The sequence below is a fragment of the Oncorhynchus keta genome, chromosome 32 (assembly GCF_023373465.1).
Source record: "Oncorhynchus keta strain PuntledgeMale-10-30-2019 chromosome 32, Oket_V2, whole genome shotgun sequence".
Taxonomy (NCBI): domain Eukaryota; kingdom Metazoa; phylum Chordata; class Actinopteri; order Salmoniformes; family Salmonidae; genus Oncorhynchus; species Oncorhynchus keta.
In genome coordinates, this window is record NC_068452.1 from 11,489,095 (window position 1) to 11,503,656 (window position 14,562).

Consider the following 14,562-nt stretch of genomic DNA (forward strand, 5'->3'; position numbering starts at 1 on the left):
TGAAGACCAACATGCACTACAGAGGCCAGAACAGTACTGGTGGATATGAGTCATCCATTACATTACTTTGAGACCGCTTTCCTATGTACAAAGAAAATGCATTGGAGATAATATCTCTGCTTGAGCCTAGACTTTCCTCTCTGTCTCAAAGAGGAAGGCCTTCACCCAATTCTCTCCAAGTTCTGATCACTTTGAGGTTTTTGGCATCTGGAATCTTTCATTGTGAACTGGTGATTTGTGTGGTGCCAGTGAAGCAAATGTGTGGGCTCCGGGCAGCCGAGCGGAAATGGAGGAAAACTCGCCTCCCTGCGGACCTGGCATCCATTCACTCCCTCCTCTCTACATTTTCCTCCTCTGTCTCTGCTGCTAAAGCCACTTTCTACCACTCTAAATTCCAAGCATCTGCCTCTAACCCTAGGAAGCTCTTTGCCACCTTCTCCTCCCTCCTGAATCATCCTCCCCCCCCCTCCCTCTCTGCAGATGACTTCGTCAACCATTTTGAAAAGAAGGTCGACGACATCCGATCCTCGTTTGCTAAGTCAAACGACACTGCTGGTTCTGCTCACACTGCCCTACCCTGTGCTCTGACCTCTTTCTCCCTCTCTCTCCAGATGAAATCTCGCATCTTGTGACGGCCGGCCGCCCAACAACCTGCCCGCTTGACCCTATCCCCTCCTCTCTTCTCCAGACCATTTCCGGAGACCTTCTCCCTTACCTCACCTCGCTCATCAACTCATCCCTGACCGCTGGCTACGTCCCTTCCGTCTTCAAGAGAGCGAGAGTTGCACCCTTCTGAAAAAACCTACACTCAATCCCTCCGATGTCAACAACTACAGACCAGTATCCCTTCTTTCTTTTCTCTCCAAAACTCTTGAACGTGCCGTCCTTGGCCAGCTCTCCCGCTATCTCTCTCAGAATGACCTTCTTGATCCAAATCAGTCAGGTTTCAAGACTAGTCATTCAACTGAGACTGCTCTTCTCTGTATCACGGAGGCGCTCCCCACTGCTAAAGCTAACTCTCTCTCCTCTGCTCTCATCCTTCTAGACCTATCGGCTGCCTTCGATACTGTGAACCATCAGATCCTCCTCTCCACCCTCTCCGAGTTGGGCATCTCCGGCGCGGCCCACGCTTGGATTGCGTCCTACCTGACAGGTCGCTCCTACCAGGTGGCGTGGCGAGAATCTGTCTCCTCACCACGCGCTCTCACCACTGGTGTCCCCCAGGGCTTTGTTCTAGGCCCTCTCCTATTCTCGCTATACACCAAGTCACTTGGCTCTGTCATAACCTCACATGGTCTCTCCTATCATTGCTATGCAGACGACACACAATTAATCTTCTCCTTTCCCCCTTCTGATGACCAGGTGGCAAATCGCATCTCTGCATGTCTGGCAGACATATCAGTTTGGATGACGGATCACCACCTCAAGCTGAACCTCGGCAAGACGGAGCTGCTCTTCCTCCCGGGGAAGGACTGCCCGTTCCATGATCTCGCCATCACGGTTGACAACTCCATTGTGTCCTCCTCCCAGAGCGCTAAGAACCTTGGCGTGATCCTGGACAACACCCTGTCGTTCTCAACTAACATCAAGGCGGTGGCCCGTTCCTGTAGGTTCATGCTCTACAACATCCGCAGAGTACGACCCTGCCTCACACAGGAAGCGGCGCAGGTCCTAATCCAGGCACTTGTCATCTCCCGTCTGGATTACTGCAACTCGCTGTTGGCTGGGCTCCCTGCCTGTGCCATTAAACCCCTACAACTCATCCAGAACGCCGCAGCCCGTCTGGTGTTCAACCTTCCCAAGTTCTCTCACGTCACCCCGCTCCTCCGCTCTCTCCACTGGCTTCCAGTTGAAGCTCGCATCCGCTACAAGACCATGGTGCTTGCCTACGGAGCTGTGAGGGGAACGGCACCTCAGTACCTCCAGGCTCTGATCAGGCCCTACACCCAAACAAGGGCACTGCGTTCATCCACCTCTGGCCTACTCGCCTCCCTACCACTGAGGAAGTACAGTTCCCGCTCAGCCCAGTCAAAACTGTTCGCTGCTCTGGCCCCCCAATGGTGGAACAAACTCCCTCACGACGCCAGGACAGCGGAGTCAATCACCACCTTCCGGAGACACCTGAAACCCCACCTCTTTAAGGAATACCTAGGATAGGATAAAGTAATCCTTCTCACCCCCCCCTTAAAAGATTTAGATGCACTATTGTAAAGTGGCTGTTCCACTGGATGTCATAAGGTGAATGCACCAATTTGTAAGTCGCTCTGGATAAGAGCGTCTGCTAAATGACTTAAATGTAAATGTACATTGTATAATTGTACTTCTGACAGACAACTTTCTAACTTACAAATTGGTGCATTCACCTTATGACATCCAGTGGAACAGTCACTTTACAATAGTTACGATGCGGACGATTGCTCCGCATTGACATGACAGGTTGAAGGTAGCTCAGATGGGGGGGCAGGAGGATGTGAAGGGACTTCCTGTATAAACACAAACTCACTTCCTTCACAACAGCTCTGAGCTGCTCAGGTTGAAGGTAGCTGGGGGCGGGCGGGAGAAGTATGTCAGAGTTCTGCTGAGGCCATATCACAGTAAATGCTGATTGGCCACTGCAGACGTTTCCCGGGCCGTGCAGAGACTTAACCGTGATATATTGGCCATATACTACCCCCCCCATCCCCTTAAGCTAGTTATAGTAACATAACAAACACGGTATAGCTAGTTATAGTAACATAACAAACACGGTATAGCTAGTTATAGTAACATAACAAACACGGTATAGCTAGTTATAGTAGCATAACAAACACGGTATAGCTAGTTATAGTAACCATAACAAACACAGTATAGCTAGTTATAGTAACCATAACAAACACGTTATAGCAACCATAACAAACACGTTATAGCTAGTTATAGTAACCATAACATGATGTGAAGGAGGAGGTTGATCATCAGGCGTCAGATTTGAAGGAGGAGGTTGATCATCAGGAGTCAGATGTGAAGGAGGAGGTTGATCATCAGGAGTCAGATGTGAAGGAGGAGGTTGATCATCAGGCGTCAGATTTGAAGGAGGAGGTTGATCATCAGGAGTCAGATGTGAAGGAGGAGGTTGATCATCAGGAGTCAGATGTGAAGGAGGAGGTTGATCATCAGGAGTCAGACGTGAAGGAGGAGGTTGATCATCAGGAGTCAGATGTGAAGGAGGAGGTTGATCTTCTGGAGTCAGATGTGAAGGAGGAGGTTGATCATCAGTGAACCTCTAGGATTGTGGCTGGGCTGGCATTTAAACTTCCAGCTTGGTCAAATAATTTGATACGTTGAATGTTGATATTTTGAACCTGTTATATATTTGTACCTCCTGTTTCATGAAGGGATGTCACTAAGTACTGCCCCTATATATACAGTGCATTCGGAAAGTATTCAGACCCCTTCACGTTTTCTACATTTTGTTGTTACTGCTTTATTTGAAAATGTATAAAATAAAGAAAAATCCTCATCAATCCACACACAATACCCCATAATGACATCACAATAGACCATAATGACATCACAATACCGCATAATGACAAAGCAAAAACAGGTTTTTATAAATGATAAATTAAATAAGGACAATTCTAAGTGACCCCAAACTTTTGAAAGGTAGTGAGTGTATTGTTACATCATGTAGGAGCAGTATAGACCTAGTCTGTTCATCATATATACATCTACATGATTTATTGTTACATCATGTAGGAGCAGTATAGACCAAGTCTGTTCATTATATACATCTACATGATGTATTGTTACACCTTGTAGGAGCAGTATAGACCTAGTCTGTTCATTATATACATCAGTATAGACCTAGTATGTTCATTATATACATCTACATGATGTATTGTTACACCTTGTAGGAGCAGTATAGACCTAGTCTGTTCATTATATACATCTACATGATATATTGTTACACCATGTAGGAGCAGTATAGACCTTCAGTAGCTAGCTACTTATTTAGATGTTGTTTTACTTAATGAAACTGCCTTAAATGAGCTCTAGTAAACATTGTTTTATTCACACTAATCATTCAACACATTCCATTCTTTGTATGTCTCAAAATAATAGTATTATTTAATTAAATCCATTTAAAAAGAATCATTGTCTGAAAATAAAATATGATCCTCAACTGCGTTTCCCCTCCAGTCAGCAGGCGGCGATGTGCGTCTTTCTGGCGACACCTGCCAGCGTGACGTGTAATCTCGTGGACGGTTCTTCAGAAATAGCTCGTCAACCACCTTGGTAGCTTGCAAGCCAACATAGCCGAAAGATTCAAGCTAATTATACGCTTTCGGTGTATATTAGATACTGTGTTTTAGACACACTTCTGTCGTATCTAACCTATTTAATTTCATATTACGTTATTTTTTATTAGTCAGCTATAGTAGCTGGCTGGTTAAGTTAGCACTAGCCGCTAATGCTAGCTAGCTAACTTCCCTGACCATGAGCTCCCTAAACTACTCCCCTCCTGTTAAAGAAGAGGAGGTCTGCTGGACGGAGAAAGAAGCTCTGGGGCTGAACATTGTTGTGAAAGAGGTAGAGGTTGAGGCTGTTACAGTGAAAGAAGAAGAGAAAGACTCGTTCAGAGTGAAAGAGGAGGAGGATGTTACTGTAAAAGAAGAGGAGGAAGAGAAAGAGGAGGATGCCGTTTTTGGAGTGAAGATGGAAGGGGAGATTACTGTCACATTGAAAGATGAAGAGGTGGAGATAGGAGATCTGATTAACACCAGTAAGTACCGCCTTAAATTTGTTTTTAACTTTGGATATTCGGAGTTGGCCTGTCAATACCTCTTCAACGGAGGGCCCTAGTATGAAGTCTAGAATCAGACGACGTAGAGAGTAAGCTACCCCTTGTTTTCTCCTTTCCGTTTCCAAAAAGTGACTTAACATATATATTTGAGAAGGGTCTATCTGCTGACCCCAGACTGGGGGGCACGACATGTAGTGATTTTCGTGTGGTGATGTTTTAATACACACCGAGCCCCCCAATATTGCCATGCGAGAGTTGGGTTGGCTACACCAAAGATTGTGGATATACTGACAAGATGTCTCTCTGCCCTAACAAGGGGAGTCGTTGTCCACAAAGTGGCCAAGCGGGTTGTCTAGCTCCCACCTATCCTTTCTTTGGATTGGTGGATACATGTTCTTATTGTACTTCAACCGCCTGTATTCAATGGAGAGAGATGCTAAGCTACTAGCATGAATATGCATAGTGATTTGGAGGCAACTCCTATAATGTTTTTATCAGAGTTGCCGGGGTGGCAGATAGCCTAGTGATTCGACCTTTGGGCCAGGAACAGAAAGGTTGCAAGATCGAATCCCCGAGCTGACAAGGTAAAAATCTGTCGTTCTGCCCCTGAACAAGGCAGGTAACCCACTGTTCCTAAACCGTCATTGAAATTAAGAATTTGTTCTTGACTGATTTGCCTAGTAAAATAAAGGTTTAAAAAAAATGTTACGTAACAACTGTGGGAGAAAGATGTACATATAGGGAGGAACATAATACTGTAACACAAGAGAAAGATACACTTAGAGTGCATTTGCCATTCTGGTAAAATGCATTGTCTATTGTATAGGACAGGAGGCCAGAGTAAGGCCGTGAGAGCATAGGACAGCTGGACAAACCAAGGTCAGAGGGACATACAAAGGAGGGGGTCAGCCACATGACCAACTGATGGACTATAGACATAGGCCATATATTTTTAGGACATGAAGATGCTGAAGGAATGTCAGAAGAGACACATAGTCTACGAGTCCTAATAAGGACAGACATCAGGAGATCTGCATGGAGGAATGGGCCAAAATACCAGCAACAGTGTGTGAAAACCTTGTGAAGACTTACAGAAAACATTTGACCTCTGTCATTGCCAACAAAGGGTATATAACAAAGTATTGAGATAAACTTTTGTTATTGACCAAATACTTATTTTACACCATAATTTGCAGAAAGATTAATTAAAAATCCTACAATGTGATTTTCTGGATTTAAAAAAATCATTTTGTCTGTCATAGTTGAAGTGTACCTATGGTGAAAATTACAGGCCTCTCTCATCTTTTTAAGTGGGAGAACTTGCACAATTTGTACTTTTTTGCCCCACTGTATATGTTTCACAAGTTTGGCCACACAGTACAGCACAGTAGACAACTAAGTAACTAGATAATCTGTTTGTCTTTGACAGGAGAGAAACCAGACTCTCCCTCTGACAACGGAAAGAGTCCTTCAGGGGAATCAGACCCAGAGACGCCCAAAGCAAAAGGAGGACATCACTGCTCCCACTGTGGAAAGAGTTTTACCAAGTTAGGGAACCTGCATAGGCATGAGAGGACACACACAGGAGAAAAACCTTTCCAATGCTCCCAGTGTGGAAAGAGTTTTAACGAATTAGGTTACCTATTAATACATAAGAGAATCCACTCTGGAGAGAAGCCTTACCACTGCTCCAAATGTGGAATGACTTTTACCTGGTTAGGGAGTCTGAAATCACACAAGAGAATACACACGGGAGAAAATCCTTTTCAATGTTCCCACTGTGGAAAGAATTTTACCCAGTTAGGGAACCTAAATCGGCACAAGAGGACACACACAGGAGAGAAGCCTTATCACTGTTCTCAGTGTGGAAAGAGTTTTAGGGGTTTAGTGAGCTTGAAACAGCATGAGAGGAGACACACAGGAACAAAGCCTTACCAATGCTCCCTGTGTGGAAAGAGTTTTACCCAGTTAAAGTCCATGAAATTACATGAAGGAATACATACAGGAGAGAAGCCTTATCAATGTTCCCAGTGTGGAAAGAATTTTATGGGTTTAGTGAACTTGAAACAGCATGAGAGGATACACCCACAAGAAAAGCCCTACCGATGCTCCCTGTGTGGAAAGAGTTTTACCAAGTTAGAGGGTCTGACAAGGCATGAGAGGACACACTCAGGAGGGGATAAGCCCTACCACTGCTCCCTGTGTGGAAAGAGTTTTACCAAGTTAGGGGGTCTGACAAGGCATGAGAGGACACACACAGGAGGGGATAAGACCTACCACTGCTCCCACTGTGGAAAGAGATTTAACCGGTTAAGGCATCTGAATAAGCATGAAAGAATACATACACAGGAAGAGAAGACATACCACTGCTCTCAATGTGGAAAGATATTTTCCCAGTCAGAAGACCTGAAATCACATGAGAGAATAGAGAGACTGTGTTCTGACTTGTGTTTTTGACTGAGAATTTGTGTTTTTGTTTGTCACATTAAATCATATTGTTTAAATGAAAATCTGATCAAGAAAATAGGCCTGTTTTTGTTTTTTCATCTTGATCATGTCTAAAATCAAATTAAATATTTTAAAATGTGTATTTCGTTTTCATTATGAGTTTTGATTGATTGTGTACAAGTATAAACCCTCTGTTGTTCATGATATGATTTGGATATTGTTAAATGTAAATGATTATATAAGGAAGTAAGTAGCCTTGGCTTGTAGCTGTTTCTGTAATGTGAGGCAGCTTGATGTACAAGCACTTCACCTGGACAAGACAATAGTCTATTAAGTTATTATATAGATTATTTAATTTAGCTATTCTTCACTCCAACCTTGAATTTGATTTGATATATGATTTGAATAATGCTAAATTACTTTGATTGGATACAGCTTCAGCCAAATATATTGGCACCCTTACACTAAGAAATAATTCCCCATTTCTTCTCAAATCAGTTGAAATTGATGGTGGTCTGGTACCACTACTATACTGTGATGGTCTCCACACCTTGTTATTGTACTAGCTCCACTACTATACTGTGATGGTCTCCACACCTTGTTATTGTACTAGCTCCACTACTATACTATGATGGTCTCCACATCTTGTCATCAAATGTATCTTTATAAAGCCCTTTTTACATCAGCCGATGTCACAAAGTGATGTACAGAAACTCAGCCTAAAATCCCAAACAGCAATGCAGATATAGATGCACGGTGGCTCCCCATTTAAGGTTCCACCAGCCACCTGTAGTTGGGAGGTAGTTCTGTAGTTGTATCTAGCCAGACTAGAAGGGTTCATGTAGATTGTTGGTAGAGTGGTAGTTCTGTAGTTGTTTACAGCCAGACTGGAAGGGTTCATGTAGATTGTTGGTAGAGAGGTACTTCTGTAGTATCGAGCCAGACTAGAAGGGTTCATGCAGATTTTTCAAGGTTGGTTTGATGGAGGCAGTTTTAAGGGAATTATTCACAATGCCTGAATTAAGAAAGTGTTTAGTGATTTGTAACTCTGTGTTGTCTGTTCACACTGCTATGCTTTATCTTGGCCAGGTCGCAGTTGCAAATGAGAACTTGTTCTCAACTAGCCTACCTGGTTAAATAAAGGTGAAATAAAAATAAAATAAATAAAAATGTATGATTGTATGAGTCCTGTGGGAACAGGGTCCAAGGGGCAGGTAGTTGACCTCATATTATGGACCATTTCAGAGACAGATGTTGGGGTTTTCAATGAGAATGTGGTGAAACTGCAGCTGGGAGGCTCAGTGTGAAGCAGAGGGACATGTCTGAATAAAGGTGTAGATTGTACAGTGAAGCTGCAGCTGGGAGGCTCAGTGTGAAGCAGAGAGACAGGTCTGAATCAAGGGGTAGATTGGACAGTGAAGTAAATGCTCTTTATTGTGGATGTGGTGATTTGAAAAATGGTTGAACTAATTTCTTTACTACATAAAATATATTTCTGGGGCTCCCGTCACCATTTGAAATGAGATTGGTAAAGTATAACTTGTGTTCAGTGCCACTTTGTATGCAGTCTGGTGATATACCAGGGACTGGGGATGCAGTTAGGTTTGTATGCAGTCTAATGATACACCAGGGACTGGGGATGCAATTAGGTTTGTATGCATTCTGGTGATGTACCAGGGCCTGGGGATGCAATTAGGTTTGTATGCAGTCTGGTGATATACCAGGGACTGGGGATGCAGTTAGGTTTGTATGCAGACTAATGATACACCAGGGACTGCGGATGCAATTAGGTTTGTATGCATTCTGGTGATGTACCAGGGCCTGGGGATGCAGTTAGGTTTGTATGCAGTCTGGTGATGTACCAGGGCCTGGGGATGCACAGTTAGGTTTGTATGCAGTCTGGTGATGTACGAGGGCCTGGGGATGCACAGTTAGGTTTGTATGCAGTCTGGTGATGTACCAGTCCCTGGGGATGCACAGTTAGCTTTGTTTTCCTCGAGGTCTTCTCCAGTTTGCTCCCAGCAGCATTCATAGAACGTAGATCACTGTTAAACTAGGCTGCAGAGCGTTTGTTTGACTGAATGAATATGACATTGCCTTAAATGCAGCATTAGATGTAAAGTTTACATTCTCATTCATTACAAATCTTCACTAATCAATCAACACATGCTTTCATTTCAACGTATCAATATAATATTATTAAATTAAATACATTTTAAAAATACCTTTTTTTGTCATACTTCTGTTCTATAGCTAGTTGCCCCATTTATTTTCATATTTACATTGTTAGTCAGGCAGATGTTTTAAATTTGCCTATTGCTAGGCTATTCGCTAATGCTAACTAGCTAGCTAACATCCCGACCATGAGTTCACTAAGCTACTCTCCTCCTGATAAAGAAGAGGAGGTCTGCTGGACGGAGAAAGAAACTCTGGTGAAAGAGGAGGAGGAAGAGAAGGATGTTACAATACAAAAACAAGTAGAGGGCGAGGCTGTTACTGTGAAAGAAGAAGAAAAAGTGAAAGAGGACTAAGAAGGTGTTCCAATAAAAGAAGAGGGGGAGGAACAGGGGAAGATAACTCACATCGAAAGAGGAGGAGGAGGCGACAAAGGATCTAATTAACAACCGTAAGTACTATCTTGGAAACGGGCACAAACTGTCTGCAGTTGTCTAACTAATGCAGGTTTAAACTGTAAGTCCTGCTCTTTATTATGTTGTTTATAATGTAGGAATTGATGAAGCTAAACTGTAACGTGTGTATACCATCAAAGAGCGGGCCACCAACAAAACGCATTAATCATGCATCCAATATATTATTTTAGTTAAATACTGTAGTCCACAATATCTATTATTATAGTGGTCTCTACAGCTTAAAAACGTCCCTAATAGAGAGAGAGAGAGAGATAGGATACGGCATGGGTCAAAATGATTGATTGATGACCTTACGTCATGATGACGTGTACATGTCTGAATATGGGCCTCCGCCCCGGCCCCCTGTTCCTGTGTTCACGTGTTAGAGGGTGTGTGTTATTTTATAGCTTTATGTTATGCTTTGAAATAGGCCTGTTGTTTGATGTCTAGGGGGGCTGGTTGAACTGGGGAGGGTGTTGTTTGAATTTTTGGGACCGTACACCCAGTTTTTATCTCCCTTATGGTTGTTATCTATGAAGCAGGAATGTCCAGGCTTATGTATCTGGGGCCTAGGCTTTATAGATGTCCAGAACAAGCCATTTTTTAAGACCTGAATATTAAACATCTAAAATATGTCTACAAGGGGAATTCTCTGAGTGCTCTGTAGCTCATGTCATGAACCCAACGCCAAAAGCTTGGAGGATATTTTGTTTGAGGCTCCCGAATGTTTTAACGGATTTTTGTGTACAAGCGAGGGACATATTTCGTACATATTCAACCCGGAGGAATCTACGGTTAAGATATTCACAGACAGCGTGTCCCAACCCTTTTATTGTGCAGAACCCGAGAGTTTTTCTCCAGCGCTAAGGATGCGAGAATGGCTTAAAATAAGGCTAGCTTTGTGTCAAATGGAACGCGTCCTGAGTGCTTCAAGGCTGCCCGGATATGCGTTGGAAGAACAAGTCTGTGGACGCCAGGATCTAATGGCTCTGAGAGTCACTTCCATGGGGTATACCCCGGACTCCAGAGTGACAATTTTAGCATGTGAACAATTTGATAGGGCAAATGCTACGAAAACGGTCAGTTCATTTGTATCCTCCAAAGCATGCAAGGATGTAATTTTTTTTCAAATAATGTTTAGTTTTAAATGGCGCGATTACCACATTTTCAGAACCCTGATGAATAAGCTGGACAGTCTTTTCGAAAATCGTGAGCAATTACGGAGATGGCCGAGGTTATCGTTGAGACATACCCCGGAACAACAACAAGGTCGAAGGCGGATCTTTCCCTGGCAGGAAAGTGGACAGACCTTCAACGGAGCGCGGAAAAGACTTTGCGATGGGGAATTGGAAACGGATAATGTTCAGGGCTAACAGGACCCCTATATCTGGAAGAAATAGTACAATTTTTTGAATTATAACGTGTGTTAAAATGTAGGTGTTAATTTTTGAAAATGTATAGCCCCCATGGCGCCGACAACTGTAAGATCTGTATTATTAGTCTATTCCTACATGGGTATGTTATGAACATTACGTTTTATTAAAAGTTTGTAATAATGTACAAAGACCGGCCTCCAAGGTTTTTATTTTATACATAAAACACGTGTGTTGCATGTTTAAATATTATTCAAAGGTGTTACTTAATTCAAACATGTCTTAAAGGTTGTACGAAATATTTTGGAATTCAATAAAAGGAATTTAAAAAACGATATCTCACCCTTTAACTATGTGAAAAGCCTATTTAACAACGTCTTCTAGCTCTGTCGCGAAGTAAAATAGAATCAGTGTTTGTGTGTGGGAGGGGTCTTGAGGCGTAGCAACAGGTGTGTGTGTGTGTGTGTGTGTGTGTGTGTGTGTGTGTGTGTGTGTGTGTGTGTGTGTGTGTGTGTGTGTGTGTGTGTGTGTGTGGTACATAAATCCTAAGGTGGGGGGTTTCAACCAGGGGTCCCAGAGCTCTATCTGTAGAGAATCGTTTGAAACCAAGTGTGACGTAGAAGTCCGTCACTGGCCGCGGGCAGCATTTGGTTCTTTAACGCACACACATATTCTTCACTCCTCCCTGCGCCATTATAAGATAAGTTAACAATGTGGGTCAACACACAAATTAACTTCTGTCTTGGTGCATGCATTTCACACTTGTCAATGTTCATATTTGAGAGATACAATAATTATGATACTTATCAATGTTGTGGATGAGCGCATTGTTTGTTTGTTCTGTTTCTCTCTCTCCATCTCTGTAGCTTCCGGGTATGCTGAAAAGGACCTGAGCTCAGGGAATTGGGTTGGCTTTATAGTGCCTGTCCCAAATGGCTCATTAATGCATATGGGCATATTGAAAGATATTGTCAGTAGTGATGTAATGTTGTAAATGTTATGTTGTGATATTGTTTAAAACCGTGTTGCAATGTATATCCTTTAAAATGTAGGTTTGCATTATTAATTGATTAATTAACCAGGGTTAATTGTTCTGAGGGAGGGGCTAGCCCTACAAAAGGAGCCTCTCTTTCAGTAATGGGGAAGGCATTTTGGATTGAGCTGTGGATGGGGCAGCATTGTTTTAAGCTGTCCCATAAGGTAGACGTTGATGGCAGTACTGTTGTTTTTGTTCCGGAATTCACTTGTAAATAAACACCTTTGCACAGAATAACTTTTGCGGTTCCGCCATCTTTTTATTTTGATAGAGGTTAGGTTATCCAGTTTAGCCTTCTGGCCTACTCTACGTGACACCAAGGTTTACATTATCCGTCATATGGCCTGTCAAGATATAGGCCTTACAGCCCTGGTTAAACACTGATATCTAATCAACACACAGGGATTCTAGCAAACCCAATGCAGACAGAACGGTACTTTGAATTCAAAGCCTTTTGGGGGGTTCTAAAACAGACATACCGGGGGTGGGGTGTAGCATACATCTCTCAAAAACTCATTCCGTACTTTTAGATAGTTAGGGACAGAACTATTTTTAACGTTGTTAGCATTGCTTTAGCGCAAACATAAAGGCCCGAATATTGAGCTGCACGGACAGATTAAAATAATAATAATAATAATATTCTGAATAAGGGAATCTCGCATAATGGATATTTCTGGAGGTGAGTAAATGAAAAACATATTTTAAGATTTGTTTGAATATTATTGGAATATTAACCCCTAGTTATTTGGGTATTTCAGGCCAAAAGGCCAATATAGTTTAAAAATATATATTTAAAAAAGTGTAGATATATCGTGTAACTGTTGATATTGTCTAATGGTGTCTAGGCTCCCCGACATTTACGCAGCTTTTACGCGATTTACCTGATCTGGAACAACATGAGGGTGGTTCACAGGCGCAAAAGTCTGGCAGGCAATCACCAGCGGCCTTTTTTCGTTGTAAGTCCTTATAATTAAACACATACCCAAGAACATTTATATATAAACATTTTAAAAATAGGTTGTACTATTTAAAAAAACTATTTTATGTATTTACAGCCGACATACAACCCGGAATGATAAAGGATGCGTTATGGACATCTGACACGCAGGACTTTGATGCAATTCTACCGTTCTGTACGAGCGATTTTTCAAACTCACCGCGAATCCAGGGAACATCGACCCCCGCCCGAAATATTCCAGACCGCAACAAGCAAAGAGCCTTGGTTGTCCATGTACATTGCTCGGAATCAAGCCCACCCGAAAACTACTGTTGGGCCGGGAACTTGCTGCTTCACGAGCCGTCGCTCCAGGGACACGGTATGAGACCATTATACAGTTTGGTTATTAGTTATAAGTCTTTTTATTAGTTATAGATCTGTTGACAGCCTATGTTAAAACAAGGACAAATAATGTTTTTTCAGACTGTCTGGAGACAGGCCCAGCAGAATCGGGAACGCTAGAGGGGAAAAGTCACACACCCCCGGTTTCGGCGATTCGTCACAACAAGCGTCAAAAAAGCAGAGGTATTTTAACTATGTATTGTTAATATATATTATTATAACGGAAAGGTATTTGACATTTGTATGTCGCTAACATATATATTTTTTATATCTAATAACGTAATTATGTATGTACTATTTTCATTCAGACTCCGCCCCGGCGAAAAACGGCACAGACGACCACATACATCTAGAGCTGGGGGGGTTCCGGCGCCCCGAGCATTCCCGATGAAACACCTGAGAGACCTGTTTTTAATGACATGTCAGATGTTGATGACCAGCTATTCTGTGATGCGGCCAACCTTATAGACCCAGTCAATTCTACGGCCTCAGTACCTGCACCCGAACAAGAAAGGTTTTTCACATTATTTTCAAGGGCTTTGAATTCGAGGAATGTTTTGCTATACAAACGACTGGGGGATTTAATTGAGAGACAGTACAGAGACGATATGTTATTCTGGCATAGAACAATTCCACGAATGTTAAACAGCAACCCCATTAAAAAACGCAAATACAGACGCTAAAATCATACATGTAACACCAACCATTACAGAAAGACCCCCCCAAAAAAACGAACAACCTTAATTATCCAAAAATGGCAGAACTAACGCAACACGGGGAGACAGTTGAAAGCCTCTTATCCCAGATTCCAGCCGAACTCCTAGAAGTTATTAAACGTATGAACGAGCCAGGAACGTTATATGAAAGCATATTAACACAGATTCCAGCCGAACTCTTAGAAATGGTTAATCGTATGAACGAGTCAGGGGCATCTGAGGAAAACATGTTATCCCAGA

General features: G+C 42.6%; 3 protein-coding genes across 3 annotated transcripts in view; all 3 read left to right on the plus strand.

Annotated features, from left to right (window-relative positions):
* Positions 1–14,562, plus strand: part of LOC127914382 (uncharacterized) — a 402,938-nt gene that overhangs the window by 345,046 nt on the left and 43,330 nt on the right. The gene's annotated exons all lie outside the window — the stretch shown is intronic.
* LOC118365116 (gastrula zinc finger protein XlCGF17.1-like) overlaps positions 1–14,562 on the plus strand; it is a 148,289-nt gene that overhangs the window by 94,996 nt on the left and 38,731 nt on the right. The gene's annotated exons all lie outside the window — the stretch shown is intronic.
* Positions 4,201–7,368, plus strand: LOC127914397 (zinc finger protein OZF-like). Its single transcript, XM_052490236.1, has 2 exons — positions 4,201–4,759; positions 6,210–7,368. The coding sequence occupies exons 1-2, from the start codon at positions 4,474–4,476 to the stop codon at positions 7,235–7,237; spliced, it is 1,314 nt and encodes a 437-aa protein (XP_052346196.1). The 5' UTR covers positions 4,201–4,473; the 3' UTR covers positions 7,238–7,368.